The 16,500-nt window shown below is 34.0% G+C and overlaps 1 protein-coding gene across 10 annotated transcripts in view; it reads right to left on the bottom strand.

Moving 5' to 3' along the window:
• The window catches only part of LOC111154411 (phosphatidylinositol binding clathrin assembly protein), a 104,943-nt gene that overhangs the window by 44,456 nt on the left and 43,987 nt on the right, over window positions 1-16,500 (bottom strand). For all 10 annotated transcript variants that reach the window (XM_022513988.1, XM_022513987.1, XM_022513978.1 and 7 more), the window contains exons 5-9: window positions 11,424-11,517; window positions 8,420-8,531; window positions 6,520-6,626; window positions 3,774-3,815; window positions 1,665-1,750 (exon numbers count right to left, since the gene is read on the bottom strand). In XM_022513988.1, coding sequence (XP_022369696.1) covers window positions 1,665-1,750; window positions 3,774-3,815; window positions 6,520-6,626; window positions 8,420-8,531; window positions 11,424-11,517 — 441 coding nt within the window. The remainder of the gene's footprint in view (window positions 1-1,664; window positions 1,751-3,773; window positions 3,816-6,519; window positions 6,627-8,419; window positions 8,532-11,423; window positions 11,518-16,500) is intronic.

The raw sequence follows: 16,500 nt of genomic DNA, 5'->3' as shown, positions 1-16,500 counted from the left end.
TATGAGTACCAGTAACAAGTAATGTGTGTCTAGATGTTTCCTGTGTAATAACACCCAAAGATGTCGTTCCCAGAGGACCACAGGTTCCTTTAAAGGAAGATCAATTTTATTTCAGTCATTAGTCCACCTGGCACTTCCTTTCTATGTGCTAGTCTTTTGCCAAGCCAGAATTTCCTTTTCAAACGTCACACATGTAGAATGCATCATCTCTCACTGGCAGATACACAGCAGATCACCTCCTTTTCCTTATGTATCAAAACCTTATCCATACCACAGACCCCAACAACATTAAATTCCCAAATGTCAATTTTAAGCACCATAAACCCATGTAGTAAAGAATTCTAACTTATAAAGATACAACTTAGAAGGGAAGAGTAATACAGTTGTTACAGAAATGCAAGAAACCCGGCAAATTTTATGATAAAAAAGTATGAGGTTAAATCAATATACACCTGAACTATTTGACTTTATTTTTCATTATTTTCTCAAGTAAGTGAGCCATATAATTTGGCTTATGCTTCTAAAAACCTACCAGAAAATTCAAAGAACAAATCTGAATTAAAAAGTACTAAAATCCAGTAATAACATTTTCCTTTAAAAATTAAATTTTGGGGGTCCCTGGGTGGCTCAGTGAGTTAAAGCCTCTGCCTTCGGCTCAGGTCTTGATCCCAGTGTCCTGGGATCAAGGCCCACATCGGGCTCTCTGCTCAGCGGGGAGCCTGCTTCCCCCTCTCTCTCTGCCTGCCTCTCTGCCTACTTGTGATCTCTGTCAAATAAATAAATTAAATCTTTAAAAAAAATTAAATTTTGTTACCCCCCCCAAAATAATTGTGAAATAAAAAGTCTAAAGAAAAAGAAGGTTCTCATTATAAATATTTTACACAAATTTTTTTCATGCTATTAAAAGAAAATCATCATAATAAAAAATGAGAATTACTCAAGTCACTACCCAATACAAAACTCATGTTACACAGTCAGTATTAGATGATCTGTGCTATTTTCAAGGTTAACTGGTTTCAGTCTTAGAAATCAGCTCAAAAGCTGTTTAAATATGTCAATAATCAACTGGCATTAGAGAAAGATGATGAAATTTGACATCAGACATCATAGGTTTGAGTCCCAGAATTACTACTGCATAAATTTCACTGGCCTACAGTGGAGGTTAATCAAATTTGTAAAAGGGCATCTGAAAATTACTAGACACCATATGAATCGATGCGTTACCACTTTTTTAAAAAGTTTTATTTTTTAAATTTATTGCTCATTTTTTAAAGTTTTATTTCTTTTAAGTAATCTCTACACCCCACGTGGGGCTCAAACTCACAACCTCAAGATCAAGAGTCGCATGCTCTTCTGACTGAGCCAGCCAGGTGCCCCAATATACTATCACCTTTGAGAGAAATACTGACACTATGAATACCATTGCAAACCATGTAGTCAGTTTTATCATCTTAAGAGATACTGCCATCTATTGAAGATCAGGAACTATTCCAAAAATTTACATGTATTAATGCATTTAATCCTTAGCAACTCTATGAGGTGAGATGCTATTAAGCACATTTTATAAATGATTAATCAAGAGAAGGGGAAGTTAAGTAACTTGGAATTCATCAACTTTCTCAGAAACATCACTCCTGCTCTTTGCCCTACCAAGAATAATGTACCTGCTTGCAGCTGTAGAATCTTTGATTTTCTTTCCTTCCAAGGAAGCTAAATGTTGTTCCAAAGCATCAAGAAGACTGCTTGGGGCCTAAAATTGTACAGATATTAAGATTTTCATGATCATTAGGCCACTGGTCAAAAAAAAAAAAAAAAATTAAGTATTATCTAACATATGAGAGTAATAAATAGGTATATTCCTCACAAACTAACTAACAGTGGAGTTATTTTTATTATATAAGCATGACCTAGTAAGGGGTATTAATAAATGTAATCAAAAATATAAAAACTGAGACTATGTAAACATGAAACATTAAGAGAGGTTCCTGCAAGTAATTACTTTTTTAAATATTTATTTGAATTTTAAATAAAAACATACTCCTAAAAGCTAAACATATTGTTGGGCCCATTCCCTATAATTAATAAATACTTGTTGAGTAATTGAAGTGTGCAAACATTATCTTTGAACAGTTACTCAGAAATAAAACTACAGAACAGCATCAAGAAAATGCCAATTAAAAATCACAATGAGATACAATTTTTTGCCCACTAGAATGTCTGAAGTTAAAGACTAGCAACATGGAACACTGGTGAAGATATGGAACAAATGAAACTCTTACACAATGTTGGTTGGAATTCATCCACCTTGAAAAAGGATCTGAAATTTTTTTATGATATGAAATATACACCTAGCTTAACTATTCAATTCCATTCCTAATTATCTACCCAAAAGACATAAATAACTATCTCCACATGAAAAGACTTGTTCAAGAATGTTTTAGTAGCTTTATTAACAACAGTAAAAAATTACAAATAATCCCACAGCCCATCATCTGGAAAATGGATAAACAAAATTGTGAAGTCGCACAGTGAAATATACTAGTCAGCAATAAAGAGGAATAAATTAATGGTACACTCAAGACTGACAGAACTCCAAACACTATGATGAGCAAAAGAAGGCAGATAGAAGAAAAATACTTGCAAGATTCTATTTATATTACATTTAAGATGTCAAAAAATTATGTTATTAGAAATCAAAACAGTGATTTATGGAGAGGACTAGGTAGTGACCAGAGGGGGACCTGAGAACAGGGGTGATGGAACTGATTTTTATATTGAACAGTGTGCTGATAACGCAAATGTTTACAGTTTATCAAATTCCAGTGAAACAGATATTTAGCTTAATTTTATTTTAAAAAACAAAGACTGGCCTTTAAAGGCTATATAGCAAATCTTAACTTAATATGAAGAGCTAATTACTTTCAAAAGGAAACCTTTTCAGTGAGCTGAAAAGGAACTGTTCACTACCTTTCAGTGAAGCAAATGCCATCAGTGGCATTTACTTGCCCCAAGTAATCTTTAGGATTTGAGATAAAGAGTTACTGGATTACAGGAATCTCAATCTCTCTACCAATTACGACTTGCACAATTTCCTTCACTCTGCATTTTCTCTCTATATACAAGACCTTACCTTAGTACAAGAAAGATATAGTAGAAAACCAATTAAAACCAAAAATACTGGATTATAACATTAACTATGTTGAACTGAGTACACATGTACACCACTCCCTAATCTCAACAAAATGTCTAAGACTCCCAGGAGCTCTTGTCAGAGATGAGAATGTTGACAGTGATTAACATTTAAAAAGCTATTATAGCACAACAGACCCATGCTAACTACCTCATATGTAATTACTGAGTCCATGAGGAAGACACTAGTATTATATCCATTTTACAAATGAACAACCTGAGACAGTGAAATTTAAGTATCTTGCCTAAGATCACATATAGTCTAAGGTACACCTGAGCTGAACATTTAGATATTTAACCACCAGGCTACAGAATCCTAAATTAAAACTGGGCTTTGAACTGGAAATTAAAGGGAATAAACTAAAGGAATGGTATAGTAATGGCTAGCTCCACCAACATAAGAGATGAAGAGATCAAAATGCTAGCACAACCGTAGGCAATGTATCATGTTAAAATCTGCCAAGAAAATTACACTGATCTCCTTGACAGCAGGAGCTGCATATTATTCATCTTTGTACCCTTCACACCTAGCAATACAGGGAAAGACAGGAGACAGTGAAATGATATTACAGCAATATATTTACCTGTGAAAGGTCTGGTATATCACCTCTGTCAATTCCGACTTGCTGTAAGAAGCAGAAGCATTGTATTCAATAAACAAAATTATAATAAATAAGTATTTAAAATTTAGAAAATGAAATTTACAGATAGTACTGCGAACAATATTCTAGATAGATAATCTTTAAAATCAGAAGACTATTTAATATCCAGAGGTATCATTCAATATTCCCAAGGGCTTAGATGTTCTTTAATGGCTCTGAAAGTCATAAACGGAGAACTAGAGGCTGAAATTCAGTAAGACTCTTTAAGTTACCATCTCCGCATCTTCTGAGCACCTATGTAAGCTATGCTGTCACAATCTGCAAGCCCAAAGACAGTCTCATGAAAGAGTATTTTATTTCTCACATCATACGGAGCAGATGGTCTATTTCAGTTCAAACCAGAAGAACTGGAGGTAAATAAAGGCTTAAAATTAAAGTCAATAACTACAACTATCAAATGCAAAGAATGTAAAAGGCTAAAGGGAAAAGTCAACAAATTAAAACATTTAAGAATTTATTGGAAACATAGTAAATACAGTACCTTTTTTTTTTTTTTTAAGATTTTATTTATTTGTCAGAAAGAGAGAGAGGGAGAGAGAGGGTGCACACAAGCAGGGGGAGTGGCAGGCAGAGGCAGAGGGAGAAGCTGGCTCCCCGCCAAGCAAGGAGCCTGATGTGGACCAGATCCCAGGACCCAGGGATCATGACCTGAGCTGAAGGCAAGCACTTAACCAACTGAGCCACCCTGGGTCCCAAATGCTACCTTCTTCTTATTTTAGTATATGACTTACCCAAAAGAAATGGAAAAAAAAAATAAATACACTGATTTCTCCTTGAGAGATACTTTAAATCCAATACAAACTTCAGTGTACTTCATAAAAGTGCTAACGTAAAGCTATTTTCTTCAAAGGTCTCATCATCCTGTTTTATTCTATTTCATCTGCTACAGAATGAAATACCACCATGGTAATAGAGCTAGACTCACCAACTTGCTAGTTCCACATTAACTACTTTGATATAACTGATCAGTTATAGCCCAGTCATCATCCAAAATTATCCTAGCAAGACATCTCTACTGGTGATGGGTAGAGTATACAAAAAGAGAAAACAGAAACTTTGAAAGCTGCCTCTGTGCAAGCTCTGTGCAATGCCTATAAGCATTACCACAACACAAATGCCTTCTGTGACAATGCCAGAAAATTATTTTTTTAAAAGGAGGGTTTTATTAGCTTTTTATTATTTTTATTATGGTTTCTGGCAAAAGATAAATTCTTCAGTAAGATGTTTCGGACAGTTTAAACAACTTAAAAGTAAAAATATTTTTGTCTAAACTAACTAAATCCTTCCTTTATTTGCCAAAATTAATGAACTACACTTTTCAAACACCATTCAGCTACCTATAAAAATCCTTTGTACACATCAATACAGATAAAAAATTACTTGGGCCAAGAGTTCTCAAAATAGGACATCTGCTGGATTCTGAACTGAAGGTTATAGATTACTTTCTTTTCATTGGAAAATATAAATGTATAATATAAAATTCCTATAAAATATATATTAGTTTATTATCCTTAAAAGATCACTACTGACATTCATTTGCATTCCAATAAGTGCTTTCTCAAGGTGGCAGAGAATAAAAATAATGGCAAATGTCTTCAGGACACAAACTAGAAGTCAGATACTGTTCTGAGCAATTTTACAACAAACCAGTGAGGTAAGTACTATTGAAAACCCCTTTTACAGATGAGGAAACCATGGGATGCCAAGATTAACACCTGTATCAAGATGGTATAGCTGAAATCAGGGTTCAAACTCGGGACATAAGCACCCAAGTTTATAACACCCCACTGCAGAATTAAAACCACACTAGGGAAAAAACGTTTTCTAGGTGTCGTGGGGAAAAAATGCGGAGGTTATCAGTCGATGGCTAAGCATAATTTCTATAGATTGATACAGAAATGTTATTATGAATTATCTTAAAGTTTATCATTCGTAATGAGCTCACTAAAAATTAAATTGTTGGCTCAGGCTAACATTCTTTAAAATATTCTGTGTTTTCTTACAAGAAAAAAAAACCTCTTGAGGAAAATTTTCTATTAAACTATATTTGCCATTAATACATCAGACTGAGGAATGAAAAAAAAAAAAAAAAAAAAGAACACTTTAAAGTAGTGTAACACTATTCTAGAAATCCAGGAAATTGTTTTTTAAATAGATCTATAAAATTATCCTACAACTTACATTCGTGGTTTTCATAATCAATGATAAACAATATATACACTAAATTCACTTCTGTAGGGGGAACAAAACTCTATGAACCATGTGACCCTATCTACAAGTCTCACTGGAGGAAAAAGACTTGCACTCACACTGAATATTCTCTATCACATACCAGGACAAATATGCTAAAATACATGGCTAATGCCAAACATAAAAATCTCTGCCACCATTATGTACCATCTACCTGATTTTGCAGAGAAATAAACAATTTAAAAATAGATACCTTTCAATATTGAATATTGAATTAAATATACAGGATCTTATTCAATATCACATCATATTCATACCATAACAAAGGATTCAACAATAGCATATGGATATGACTAACTATATACTTCATCATATTTAAGATGTTTCTTTCATTTGGATAATGCCTTATTTCTTTAAAATCTATACTTAACGACAAAAAGGCAAGTTAAGAGACATAGTCAACTTAAGGACAGTTTACCTCTGCAACTTTGAGAAATTCTGAGATTCTTGTCATCCTAGTCAGGAACTTCTTATAGATGTCAAGACCTTCTTTGCACTGGTTCTTTTTCATATCAAAATATTTTTCTGCCAAAAGTAAATGTAAGAATGCTTTTGTTCACATCAAAACAGAACACTCAAAAAGGAAAAGGCTTAAGTAATAGCCCCAAAGAGATGATACAGGTGTCTCAGAGAACACACTCACCCTACAGGAAAAATATTAAGTGTTATATTAGCTTAGACATTTAAAGCAAATTAAAACAGAGGTGCTATTATATCAAAACAGAAAAATCATTTGACTTCGCCTATATTACTAGTTTGTTCTATAAAATTTCTTACCTCACAATTCCCTAAATATAATTTGCATTTTTTGTTAACACGTTATACTTTTCTCCATTTAAAACAGCATTAACTTCTACTTCCAAATATTCTTAGTAGTAACATATTAATAAAGATGGCAACTTTATCATGTCCAAATGTCACCTGGAAAACTTATTTAAACTTACTATATGAACAGCAACAAAGAGCTTCATTTATACCAATTATAGGGTCTTAAGACAGATTCCCAAAACTCTGTAGAAAACCTTCTTTTACCTAAGAAACAGTAAGTTCAATTTCCCTATCATCATAAATTAAAACATTCCTAAAGGAAGTAAGTTGTGAATAAGCTCATAAAAAGCAAATTTAAATAAAAAATTTTTTTAAAGGGGAGGGGAGGGAAAACAAGCACAGTGGAGTGAAAACATTTGATACCTGACACTTGATACTTAGGTACTCTTTAAACTGTTAATTTGTCTACTCCATCCAAGTCCCACAGAAAAAAATGATAATTTCTTGGAAAAACTAACCACACTCTCTCCCTCTCTCTATATATATAGAACTGCATTCTGTATATAATGAATATACACATTCTTAAAACGCCTCAAAAGTAAAAGGCATCCCAAAAAATAAATGTTTAATGCATTTAAAATAATTATCAATTTTAAAATTAGGCTTAGAACAAACATCTATTTTACAATCAAAATTCTTTATGGAGTGAATTGTGAGGAAGTAAGATTTTTCTGGCAGAGAAAAAACTCCAACTTAATTTTAAGGGTATTTTATATTTTAAAAAATAGTAAAACTAATAGGAGAAAAACACAGATATATGTAAAAAAACAAAGTTCATCTAGGGGCACCTGGGTGGCTCAGTTGGTTGAGCAGCTGGCTCTTGATTTTGGCCCAGGTCATGATCTCAGGGTCCTGGGATCAAGTTCAGCACAGGGCCCCCTACTCAGTGGGAAGTCTGCTTAGGGATTCTTTGTCTCTCTCCCTCTTCCCCTCCATCCCCTTTCACCCCATTAACCCCTCACACCCGACCCCACTTAGGTGTGCACGCGTGTGTGTGCATAAGCACACTCTCACTCTCTCTAAAATAAGTAAATCTTAAAAAAAAAAAAAAAAAAAAAAAAAGAATTTCATCCAGTTGAAACTTCTAGTTGTAAAAAGAAGTATTTAATCACTTAACCCATAATCAGGTATAAAAATCTTTTCTCCAAATAAATTGTCGTCATCAATAACCCAACGAGTGGTTAGGCAGCTCTAAGTAACAACTCACACATTATTTATCAACAGGACACAAGATTAAAAAAAATAAAATGTTATTAAACTACAACAGTGTTGGGGGGCATGGGTGGCTCAGTCTATTAAGTGTCTGGCTTCAATTCAGGTCATGATCCCAGGGTCCTGAGATTGAGCCCTGCACTGGACTCCCTCAGTGGGGAGTCTGCCTCTCCCTCTCCTTCTGTTCCTACCCCTGGCTATGCTTTCTCTCCCTCTCTCAAATAAATAAATAAAATCTTAAAAGAACAGCAACAACAACAAACTATAGCAATATTTACCCAACAGGTTTATAATTCCTTCATTGTATGCTGCAAACAGTCTAATGGCATCTTTGAACAGGAGCATGAAGGCAGCATTTATTACCCCATTTGTAAGTTCATTACTATTAACCTAAGGGGAAAAAAAAAAAAAAGAGATGAGCTAATCTATGTATTAAATGACAAAAACTTCCTTCAAAAACTGCAAATTCAAATATTTAAGTTTATTAGCGAAAAAGACATTTATTTCTTGCAATCAGAGTTACATCCAAATAGCGCAAAAATCTGTCAAGAGTTCAGGCACAAGCAAATAAAAATTCTGTAACATTCAATTTAATTCAGAAATAAGTCACAAAGAACAAAAATACCCTGTAACTTCTGAAATTCCTAGGCAATCACCAAGGCACAAAGCTAAACTAGGTAGAAGAAATGTATTTTTTTAAATACACCTTTTTCCAATATTATAAACAAACACCTTCACAATAGCTATGATAATATTTTTATTTCATATGGGGGAATTTAATGATATACTGATTGTAAAAAGCATAGTACCTCACACATAAAGAATATTACTAAATTATGATATAACAACAACAAAAAAAAACCAGCACCTATTTGTCTATCAAAAATACTAGAAATACCTTTAGTTTTATCTCAAGAAATGAATAAAAAGGATGAATCAATTAACTTGCTTTTAGGTATAGAAAAACATAAGCACAAAGTTGAACAGTAAACAACAAATTGGTAAATACTTGCAAATCTCTAACAAGGTTGACTTCCATTATAGAGAATCCTAATAATGAAGCAGATGACAGACAATTCACATATCATGTTGAAAAGACTTCCCTTATCAGGCAAATTAAAATACAATAATTAAGCTAGACTAGAACTATCCTTTCTTCAGCACCAGACTAGGAGATACCAAAACAATCAAAACCAAGCTACTACTCAGTGCCAACAAGGATGAAGAAAAACAGGCACTCGTTGACAAGTGACTGGGCTTAATCCTTTTGTAATGTAACTTGGCAGTATTTATTAAAAATTTAAGTGTTTATGTCCTTTGATCCACCAATCTTTTCTAGGCATTAACCCTACAAAATTGGATTTATAAATGGGTAGGTAACACACACTAACACACAAATAGAATTTAGTGTGTCCCCCCCTCTCTGGTTTCTTCCCATTCATTTTCTGAGTTAAAAAAAAAAATCAGAAAAACTCCAAATCCCTGCCAAAAGGAACATCAGGCAAATTGTTACATGCAATGAAGGACAATAGAGACACTGAAAAGAACACAGTTTTATAAAAATATTCATAATTAATCAGGTGAATTAAGTTTCACAGTTGGACCCTCTCTCTAATAAAAACCAAACTAAAGCTCCATAGTTACACCAATCCCCTATGTCTTCCACACTAGAGATAAGCAAACATTTTCTGTAAAGGACCTAAATGTAAATACTTTAGATTTTGCAAATTATATGGTTTCAGTCACAACTACTCAGTTCTGTTATTACATCAAAAAAGCATCCATAAACAATATGTAAGCCAGTGAGCCTGGCTGTATTATAAAAATACTATTACAGAAACTGAATTGAAATTTCATATAATTTTCACCAGTCAAAAATATTCTTTTCTTTAAAATTATTTTCAACCATTTAAAAATATAAAAATTATTCTTAGCTCACAAGCCATATAAACAGGCAGTAAGCCATAGTTTAATAACCTATTTCAGTCTATGAAGCATCTACAGAATTCATTTATTGTTTAACTCAACATGTACTCTAAGCACCACATACTCCTGACAATGGGGACATAGTAGAGAAAAAGCAGACCTGGTCCCTGCCCTCAAGAACTTTAAAGACTATCAATTAATAGCACAAGTTAAAGAAAAAATCTATTTGAGTATGAAATTTTCAAAGTTTCATTCACTAACTTGTACTTATATAAGCTCTAAAATAAAATGTCTCAAGACAGATGCCCCCAAAAAGAACCGATTTGAAAATGCTAACACCTCACATATCACAAACAAATGACAAGGTTGGTAACTTGGTTTAAATAATGGTCACTGGGGGCGCCTGGGTGGCTCAGTGGGTTAAAGCCTCTGCCTTCAGCTCAGGTCATGATCCCAGGGTCCTGGGATCGAGCCCCGCATCGGGCTCTCTGCTCAGCAGGAAGCCTGCTTCCTCCTCTCTCTGACTGCCTCTCTGTCTACTTGTAATCTCTGTCAAATAAATAAATAAAATCTTTTAAAAATAAATAAATAAATAAATAAATAATAAATAAATAATGGTCACTGAAACAAAACTTTCAGGGAACACAATGCTTTTCAGCAACAGCTTTATATATAACAAGCTGTTTTGTATGTGTGGGTGTGTGTGTGTGTGTGGGTGTGTGTATAACAAGTGTACTTGAACTTTCCTGTATTTGTTAATAACTGATATGCTTTTGGTCCTACAATGCAGACAAAGGTGAAATATTATATTGGCTATTCATAAAGAAAATCTTTACCTATTTTTAAAATCTAAAAACCATTATCAAAAAAATTTTGATTTTCAATCAATCCTTTCACCTATCACTTTCTTTAGCTAGTATACCTTATAATTCTAGAGCTAGAGAAGCAACACCAAACAAGTCAGAGCAAATCTAAAAAAATCATAAAAATTCAAATTTACCTAGGTTGGGACCACATTTATATAGAGTCCTTAGCCAAACAGGATATTAATGTGAAAAAATTAAGAGTTTATGAAAACTTGAGAATAAAGACTATGATCAATAATGTACTTTTTTAGGGGTGCCTGGGTGGCTCAGTGGGTTAAAGCCTCTGCCTTCGGCTCAGGTCATGATCCCAGGGTCCTGGGATAGAGGCCCTCATTGGGCTCTCTGCTCAGCAGGGAGCCTGCTTCCCTTCCTCTCTGCCTACTTGTGATCTCGGTCTGTCAAACAAATAATATCTTTTAAAAAAATAATAAAAAAATGCATATTTTTTAAATCTTAAATTTTTATAAAAGCATTTGCGCAATCAACTTACATTAAAATCAAGAAGGGCATCCATCTGATTTTGAATAATTGGTACAGTTTTGAGGAGTTTTTCTGTGTTCATTGTTCTCATAACACCATCAGCCCTGTTTTTAAAATTAAAAAAAAAAAAAAAAGAATTGTTGTTAAATCTACAGTTTAAGCTCTCATCTGGTTCTCTAAAGAGAATAAGTTGCTATAAAACATCACATATTTTTAAATCATTATCAAACCTGACACTTCAACGAAAGTCTTACAGAGAAAAAACAAAACAGGAAACACTGTATGTCCAACATCAAAGAACTAAAAAAAAAAGGTGTAAAAACATTAGACATAAAAATCAAAGCTTACATTATACAGCCAGATTTACAGCATATTTTTCACATGAGGAATCATCTGATCCTCACACCACTCATGTGTGTGAAGGGCAATTCTACAGATTTTTTTTTTAATTGAAGAAAAAAAAAAAAGAAATCATCATTGGCCTCAAATCACTAAACATTTAGGACATGATGGAGCCAGGAGATGAACTCAAGTCAGAGTAAGCACTGCTTTATTTAAGGGATTTTATTTATGATGACTCAAACTGCAATGACTTATAAGCCATTAAAATATGTGATATTTAAGAGGAATGCTTCTAAATATTCTATTAAAATTTCCCAAAGATTTAAATATTACTTTAGATATTTAGTCTAAAGATATAAGAAATATTAGCAGTGTCAGAAAAAACTAGAATTTTACAAAAGTAGTCCCCAAAACACTAGGTAAGAGGTACCTGGGGCTAAGGTACACAATGAACATCAGGCTCCATTTTAAGGGTTGGTGTATGTTTTTCAAATGCTCACCAAAATCCTATAGATAGACTATTCCCATTTTGTTTGATGAAGTTTTAGGTTCCTTGAGATATATAACTGTCTTAAGGTGAGAACTAATAGGTGGTAGGATCATTATGTAAACCCAGGTATATTAGACTCAAGAACAGTGCTGTTCATAACCTTTTGTCAGAAAAAAAATCACTTCCAGAAAGTGTGTAGACTTTCTCTAATTTACAAATGACCTACATTTACTTATAAACAGCTACTCCTCTCAACTTAAAATGCACTAGTTTAGGTCATGTAGTAGAAAATCCATGTTGATTCTCCAGTGGGTACTTGTCTAACATTATATGACTAGACGTACAGTGTTTTCTTCACTATCACATTTTCCGTGTCTTGCTGGCTCCTCATTCTTTACACATCCTCTAAAATACATGTTTTGTACCTTAAAGTGTTCCTTGGCCCCATCCTCTCACTCTATACTTAAACCCCCAAGTAATCTGTCATTCCCAACACAGAAATCACCAAGATGCCAATGACAGACTTATACTCCGGACCAGAACTCCCAAGTTCCAAGTTAGTATGTCCAATTGCCCACTTCATATCTCATCTTGTATAAATAACAGGCATGTCAAAACTAGTATTTCCAGGGGCGCCTGGGTGGCTCAGTGGGTTAAGCCGCTGCCTTCGGCTCAGGTCATGATCTCAGAGTCCTGGGATCGAGCCCCGCATCGGGCTCTCTGCTCGGCAGGGAGCCTGCTTCCTCCTCTCTCTCTCTCTGCCTGCCTCTCTGCCTACTTGTGATCTCTGTCAAATAAATAAATAAAAATCTTTAAAAAAAAAAATGGTGATATTCTAAAGCCCCAGGTATAATTTACAAAAAAAAAAAAAAAACAAAAAAAACAAAAAAAAAACAAAAAAAACTAGTATTTCCAAAACTAAATCCTTAATGTTGTACCACTATGCCCAATTCTACTCCACTCCAAAATCTTCCCAGTAAAAGGTGCCCATCTCCCCAGGGACGTACACCAGAAACCCTAGGGACAATTTTGATTCCCCTTCTCTCACTAGCTCCCACATCATGTCTTTCCAACGAACTTCAAATTTCTCAATTAAGAAAAATCCTAACAACTACCAAATGCTTATATTAGACTTTAAAAGACTCAAATATTTCACAAACCCAAGTGCTTTAATATGATTCAGACCAAATATACGACAATTCATACTCCATACAGAACATCAAGTTTTAGGACTCCTTAAATACATTATAATTAAATTCAGATACTTGTTTCTCAAATAAAAAAGCAATGGATTAAAGGCTGGTCACCCATGTTCTTATTTACAGAAAATACCTGGGTTATTCTGTCTTTTGCTCATTATATAGTAGTGTCTTGATACTTTGAATCAAACCAATTCAGAATTCAAGGTAATTCAATTTTAAGTTAGTACTATCAAAAAGTGGAATGTTAAAAAGAAAACACAGGGACTGATATTTAATAACCAACTGTAAAGATCAATCCACAGGCAACTGGATCTATTTTTCATAGAACTATTTAATATGGGGCGCCTGGGTGGCTCAGCGGGTGAAGCCTCTACCTTTGGCTCAGGTCATGATCTCAGGGTCCTGGGATCGAGCCCCACATCAGGCTCTCTGCTCAGCAGGGAGCCTGCTTCCCCTCTCTCTCTGCCTGCCTCTCTGCTTACTTGCGATCTCTGTCAAATAAATAAAATAAAAAATCTTTTAAAAAAAAAACTATTTAATATACTATTTACAAACTGCTCTAGCCATCTTTTCAGAAACTGCTAAACACCTACTATGTTTAGACACTGTGGTAAGTCCTGAAGATATATTATGACTAAGGTTATATTGCCCTCATGGAGGCGACATGTTAACATAAAATCTAACAAGAGAAATAAGATTTCCTCAAAGAAATGATGTTTGAGTGAATTATTGAAGAATGACTAAGTATTTACCAAAATAACAAAAAAAGAGGCTTTATTTAAAGAAGGCAGTACTTATAAGCAAAAAGTCATTTAACCATTACTGGTTAGTAATTCATCTTAATTTTTTAATATCCTATACTTCTATTTGAAAATATAGCTGATCTCCACCTCACGTTTTTTATACCAAGATATGTTACAAATGAATCAAAGACTTTAACATAAAATACTATATCCATAAATATATGCAATGAAAACATGAATAGGTAATTGATCATTTTGGGGGTAGAAAAGCTCATTTTGAGTGTCCTAAAAAGAGGAAAGCCATAAAAATAAGACTACTCATAAGATTTAAAAACTTTTCATAATGTTTAAAAAAGAGAGAATATACTTGTAACTCATAACAATTTATCTACCTAATAAACCAAAAGCTTATTTGTTGGAATGTTTGCCACGTGCTAAGCATTACACACAGTATTTAATTCTTACTACGACCCTAACAGACTAGTAATATCACTGTTTTTCATCTTACAGATGAAATAATTCAGAACTTAAATCAAGGCTTCTCCATTGTACCAGAGCAAACAGTACAAATAGGCTATCTATGCACCAAGATATCAATCCTTAACCCTTCAGCCTCAGGAAGTGTTCTTAATTTAATCCATTGTCCTGTACAAATAGTATCAGTGTATGTGCCATATGGAAAAAATTAGCATGATGGATATGTAAAAAAAGATCCTTGGGGGCACCTGGGTGGCTCAGTCACTAAGCATCTGCCTTCGGCTCAGGTCAGGATCCCAGAGTCCTGGGATCAAGCCCCACATCTGGCTTCCTGCTTCTCGGAGTTACCTATATTACCTATATTATTCTTGCAGCATTTCTGGAAGTGAAATTACTTCAAAATAAAATTATTTTTAAAAGTGAGCAAGCTGGCTGAAGTATGTTACTAAAATTCCTCATCTAACTGGAGTAAAGCTAGAATTCAAACCCAGATTAATCTGACTAAACAGCCTGAGAGGGAGGGACACATGGTTAGTGACACTCCCACTGCTTGTGCATGCACACTCCCTCCAAAAATGAATAAATAAAATCTTAAAAAAAAAAAATAAATAAACAGCCTGTGAGCTCTTAACATTAAACACAACAGGAAAGAATAAAATACCGAATAGGAAGGGGGCAAAAGATACTGAAAGGCAATGAACAAAGTATGGATTGCATTTTAAGAGACAAAGAGGCTCAGTATCACCATTTATTGAATTATTCAATCACTCAATGTAAAATGAACACCCAGTAAGATACCTTTTCATGAGGATGGAAGAGTACAGAGGTATCTGTAACTGTATTTAAGTCAATAATTTGGTACAACTTTTATAAAGGCCAATTTGTTGTTTTCTATTAAAATGTTAAATGTGTATACTGGTTTACACATACCAAACATACAAAATTATTACCCCAATAAGTAAAACTTTACTATTTACCACACAAATCCTCTCCAAAAATGAAACAACTCACTGAGGTTCAGCCATAATATGATACATTTCAAGCGCTATCACTTTCTCAACTTCTACCCTAATGTCCCATTATTTTTTCTTCCTTATATACATAATCTGATAAATATATATGTATGTGGATGTATCTGTGTGTGTTTGTCAATTTTGTGCTTCTTGGTTCACTCAATTATGGCTCCTCGATTCACTTTCCTTTCCCTTTAAGAGTAGTTTCCTTTATGTCAATACTAAATATATTGTGATTAATCAAGGCTGTTCTCAGCCAAATAATAAAAGTCTGCTCTATTAAATACAACTCTCCTCAATCTCAAAACTAGCCCTTCAGTTTAGGAAAAAAGTTACTACTTTAAAAAATCTATTAATATGGGGGCAATTGGGTGGCTCAGTCGTTAAGTGTCTGCCTTCGGCCCAGAGTTCTGGGATTGAGCCCTACATTGGGCTCCCTGCTCGGTAGGAAGCCTGCTTCTCCCTCTCCTACTCTCCCTGCTTGTGTTCCCTCTCTCGCTGTGTCTCTGTCAAATAAATAAATAAAATACTTTTAAAAATCTATTAATATGAAATCTACAAATATCCTGAAGATTAGTTTTACTGAACATACTTTATAGTGAAATATTACAGAAGTCAAAATGGAAAATGGTTCATGGGACAGAATACTGGAATTAAGAACCAGATTTTTAAGACGAACTCCTCTATTATCATCTCATAAACAACAAAGTACTTTAAGATAGGAAACAAAATCTGTGGAATTTAGTTTTGGTAAATTCCAAACTAATCACCTCCTGATTAATTTGGAATAGCTACACAGAACATTTAGGTTTTAAAGATG

Source organism: Enhydra lutris, unplaced genomic scaffold (assembly GCF_002288905.1).
Source record: "Enhydra lutris kenyoni isolate GAN:26980312 unplaced genomic scaffold, ASM228890v2 scaffoldscaffold37, whole genome shotgun sequence".
Classification (NCBI taxonomy): domain Eukaryota; kingdom Metazoa; phylum Chordata; class Mammalia; order Carnivora; family Mustelidae; genus Enhydra; species Enhydra lutris.
The sequence above is the reverse complement of the archived record's forward strand: the minus strand, read 5'-3'. Positions and strand labels throughout refer to the sequence as shown.